The 4,413-nt window shown below is 34.6% G+C and overlaps 1 protein-coding gene across 1 annotated transcript; it reads right to left on the bottom strand.

Moving 5' to 3' along the window:
• Positions 1–1,835: 1,835 nt before the first annotated feature.
• On the bottom strand, positions 1,836–3,617 carry GRXC5 (Glutaredoxin family protein). Its single transcript, XM_079074574.1, has 5 exons — positions 3,237–3,617; positions 3,073–3,146; positions 2,479–2,553; positions 2,319–2,345; positions 1,836–2,136 (listed from the first exon to the last, which is right to left on the bottom strand). Exons 1-5 carry the CDS (start codon positions 3,509–3,511, stop codon positions 2,072–2,074), a joined length of 516 nt encoding a protein of 171 aa, XP_078930700.1. The 5' UTR covers positions 3,512–3,617; the 3' UTR covers positions 1,836–2,071.
• Positions 3,618–4,413: the final 796 nt, after the last annotated feature.

Below are 4,413 nucleotides of genomic sequence, written 5' to 3'. Positions count from 1 at the left end.
TTTTTCATTACATAAGATAACTCTATTATAAACCCACTAATTTCATCGGTTTTGGGTTCAACCCATGGGTTTTGGGTTTATCCCGGTGGGTTTTGGGTTGTAACCCATTTTTTAGCTAATCTTTATGAGTTAAAAAATGAAACAAAATTAACAACCTAGATTAAAAAAACGTTAAAAACCTAAAAAAACCAATTACAACACCAATACAACATCAAAAGTATGTTGCTAAAAGTTTACAACAACCAAGTTTAACAAACAACAAACTTTAAATGGTATATATATTTTCTATTTTATTAAAATATATAAGACGGATCGGTTTTAAGGCGGGTTCAACCCAATAGGTTGGGTCGGTTCCTATGGGTCGGTTTTAAGTACTAAAACCGAACTCAAAACCTATTTTTCGGTTTTTAAAAATTTAAACCCAAACCCAACGGTTTGGGTTCGATTTCGGTTTCTCGGTTTTGGTTCGGTCTCGATTTTGCTCACCCCTATGTATTTTTGCATCTCTTCGAATATATCTTTTTACATTCAATCTCAATGTATTTTTACCATCTCAAAGTGTTTAGTTTATGTAACATCTAGTTTTTGGGCTAGAATTTTTAAGTAAAAAATTATTTAAAAATATTACGGGGGTGCTTTTAGTCATAACATGCAACCTTGAGGGACCAAATATGAAAAATAGGATATAAGATGCACCCTTCTCCCCCATTTCAGCGAAACACAATCTAAATATGCTTAAGTTTCTTAATGTTTAATTACAATAATAGAATTTCTCATAATAGTAAGAACTAAGAAGTTCAATAGAAGATATGAAGTATTAAGTAACCTTTGGTGTTGCTATTATCGGAACCGGACTTGGTGGAAAATAGGAACCGAACCGGACTGCCGGTTCTACCGGTTCTTGCCGGGTCTTCAATGTTGGAACCGATCCTCGAGAAATAGCAACATATTTTGAGAAATATTTCGGTTACGGTTTCGGTTTTTGCCGGTTCTATTGGTTCCGGTTATACCGGTTCCCGGTTCCAAAAGTCCACAAGAATATCGTCTCGGTCCCCGCCCGATAAGTTATATCCGGTTCCGGCCGGTTCCCCGGTCCAAATGCTCATCCCTAAGTAATAGCTAGGTATACTAGGGATAAGCGGGGGACGGAATCAGTACCGTTCCCGATTTCCCGAACCAATAGAATTCACAAATGTTCTCTGAAATATATACATAGAGAAATTCGACTTAAATGTTGGAAATTTAAACAAGTCAGATAGACTTAAATGTTCGAAATGATATCTTAAAATCGAACATAATTGTAAATTTTTATAAATTTTTTTTTTTTATTATACGATGTCTTTTTTTTCATTTGCCACAGTAATTTGAGCATAACCCAAAACGATATGTTGGTAAACAATGAAAAAAAGAGAAAGAAAAGATTAAAAAAAAAATTTTACTACGATTAACAAAATGTTGTAATCATATTGCAATTTCTGCGGCCTACCTTTAAGTTTTATAATCGGATGAATCACAAAATGATCAAAAGAAAGTTATAATCAGACGTATCCCAAAATAATCAAAAGAAAAGATGTGACCAGAAAGAATAACCATAATTTGATAATCATTTATTTATAAAACTATTATTTTTTTTCAAAATTACATTATGTATAATGCTCATTAACAAAACCTTTAACATAAATTACGTTTTCCTATTTTGCAATTGACAATTTCATTTCACAAAACGCATTTCACGACAAAGTAGCTTTGCAAAGTCTACTTTTTGAAAAGAAAGTTTATTTGTGAATTGTAATACTTGTTCAAAATGTGGTCATTTTGTATATTCACTCCTCCCATTTTGGTCATTTTGCGATTAACCTTTTTATTATCTCTTTCACATTACATGTATACATTCTTAGCAAACCTATAATCTTCCTATCTTTTTTTTTTTTAAATTATCAATTACACATCCAAATTGCCATCATCACAATCAATTACAACATTTTAATCAAATTATCATATAAATTAACAAATTAAAATCAAGACGAAAACATGTGGAGTAAAAAAGCATCACATCACATCGCCACACGGTTTATGCACTTTTTGCCTCCTCCAACAAAGCTTCGAGTTCCCCTTTTCTGTGTAACTTGACAGTCTCTGCAACAAAGAAAGATTTATCCATCACATACTTATATATTCTCACAATCATAGTAATTACCTCATTTTAGTCCAATGTAATCAAATATAATGCTACTGTATATCTAGAAATAGTGAAAACAAAAGGAACATAATCATATAATCCACCAAATGAGAAGGGGAGAAGGGTAAAGATCATGTACCAGAACAACCACCTATGTGTTTGCCCCCTGTTGAGAAAGATAGAAATGACCAAATTAGATTTTAAGTGGCTAGTTTAAACTGATATAATGGAAAAAGTTTCTGTATTTTGCCCATAAATGGAACTAATGAACACATTTATGGCATCTCCTTCCTACATACCAATAAAAACATTTGGGACTGTATGTTGACCAGTAAGTCGTTCAAGGACCTTTTGTAGCTGTGGTCCTTGGGCACCTGAAAAAAAAAGAAGACCATCTTCAGTATTTCCAAATTCTAACAAAATATTTGCAAACATTAATAATCGCAATTTGTTTACTTCTTTTTTTGAATAAAAGAGATCGATTGGTTAGGTTATGTAGGCCCCATAATAACAAGCATATGACATGTGGTGTTTTGAACAAAACGTGTAATGACTTGTAAGAAAGGTTTATCGGGATAAATCAACTTAAACCAACCAAGTACTGATTTCCATGGTATCCAAACACAGATTGAAGCCCAAACCCTAACTACAGCAGCTAAATGCACCAAAAACTTGCACGGAATTTGATTCAGGATTAAATGAATTTGCCTAGGGCACCTCCAAATAAATCAACATACAAAGATCCATTCCGATCAAAATCCTCAATCCAATATGTGTTCTAATTTGGAAAACAATTGATTTTCCCCTAATATACATGAACACAGATTACATATTAAGCATGTAATCCCCAATTTCTATCACAAAACCACCAATATTAACAAAAGGTCACTTACCCATTTGGTCCAGTTCAACAACGAGTGGCTGTACACCAAGCCGATTGAACAGAGATTTCACCTCAGAAGAATACCTTCACAATCAAAATCAAAAACAAAAACCCCAATTTTAAATTAGCCGAACCAAACTTCAATCTCAAAACGGAAAACCCAAAATAACTTACGAACACCAAGTTTTGGAATAGACGACAACTGGATTATCGGTGATGGTTTTCTTCACAGTCTCTTCTAATCGAGATCCAAACGAAGCGGTCATAGCATGGATCTTAAGAGCACCATGTTTTCTGATTGTCAAAACTCTTCTTGATGAGATTTTGTGGGAATAAAGTTTGTTGCTGACGAACGAAAGGCAAGAAGGTGAATTGGGGAAATGGGAGAGAGCGGTGGGAGATAGAGAAACAGAGGTGAAACTTCTAGTGAGCTGAGAAGTTGCTGCCATGGTTGCTCGCTCCTTTTGGTTGTCTGTGACCCTTTTTACTCTTTACACCAAGGGCTTTTTCTTCTTTGCCTTCTGAGTCAAAACTCAACCTTTTCTTTCCGCAAAAGAAAACAAAAGAGACCATAGTTAAGTATGTATTTGACAAGGGAAAATGATTAAAAAGTCAAAGAAGTTTTAAAAATATACAAAAAACACCTTTACATAAAATACCATTTTACCGGCTATTGTAGGTTATCCGGTTTGTTTAAAAAATATCATTGTTGTTTTTTTAGTATAAGAAATACCATTAAAGTTAATATTTGTACACAGAATACCAACGAAGTACACATGTGTTCAAATTAGGGATGACCTTTAGAACCGGACCGGTTCGGAGCCGGAACCGATTTTCCTATATTATAAGAACCGGGAACCGGACCGCCGGTTCTAGCGCCGGTTCCGGTTCCGGTCCTGGTTCAGTGGCGGACCTTAGTGGAGCCTGAGGGGTCCCGGGCCACTGCTCCGATTCCGGCACGTAGTGTAAAAAAAATTATGTTTTTTTTTTGTTTTTTCTATTAGGTGCACCGGCTTAAAATACGAGTGTCACTACTAATTTAGATTTATTCGGAAAAAAAAATTTAGTGCCACCCCTACAAAAACGTTCTGCATCCGCCACTGTCCTGGTTTTTCTGTTATTTTTCAAACTAGAACCGGTTGAAATATTATAGATGATATGTTATCTTTTCGGAACCTATAAATGATTCAATATTTAACCAAATTATGACTTTTTACATTCTAAATTGAAGTACAAACTGTAACATCCGGATTTTCAGGTATATTATTGTGAATTTTAATTTTGAGATTTATGGAAAGACTCGACGAGTTGAGGGTCCAACTCGCCGAGTCGAGCCGAGTGGCTCGCATGG

Source organism: Lactuca virosa, chromosome 9, assembly GCF_052849685.1.
Source record: "Lactuca virosa cultivar CGN04683 chromosome 9, Lactuca_virosa_CGN04683_v6, whole genome shotgun sequence".
NCBI lineage: Eukaryota > Viridiplantae > Streptophyta > Magnoliopsida > Asterales > Asteraceae > Lactuca > Lactuca virosa.
This window is presented reverse-complemented; position numbering and strand designations above follow the sequence as displayed.

Excerpts from the sequence above, each read along its gene's own strand:
- GRXC5 (XM_079074574.1), bottom strand. The coding sequence starts at position 3,511 with ATGGCAGCAACTTCTCAGCTCACTAGAAGTTTCACCTCTGTTTCTCTA. Across the intron at positions 3,147-3,236 it reads TATTCCAAAACTTGGTGTTC|GTATTCTTCTGAGGTGAAAT; the intron begins GTAAGTTATTTT and ends TTGATTGTGAAG. Across the intron at positions 2,137-2,318 it reads ACACATAGGTGGTTGTTCTG|AGACTGTCAAGTTACACAGA; the intron begins GTACATGATCTT and ends TCTTTGTTGCAG.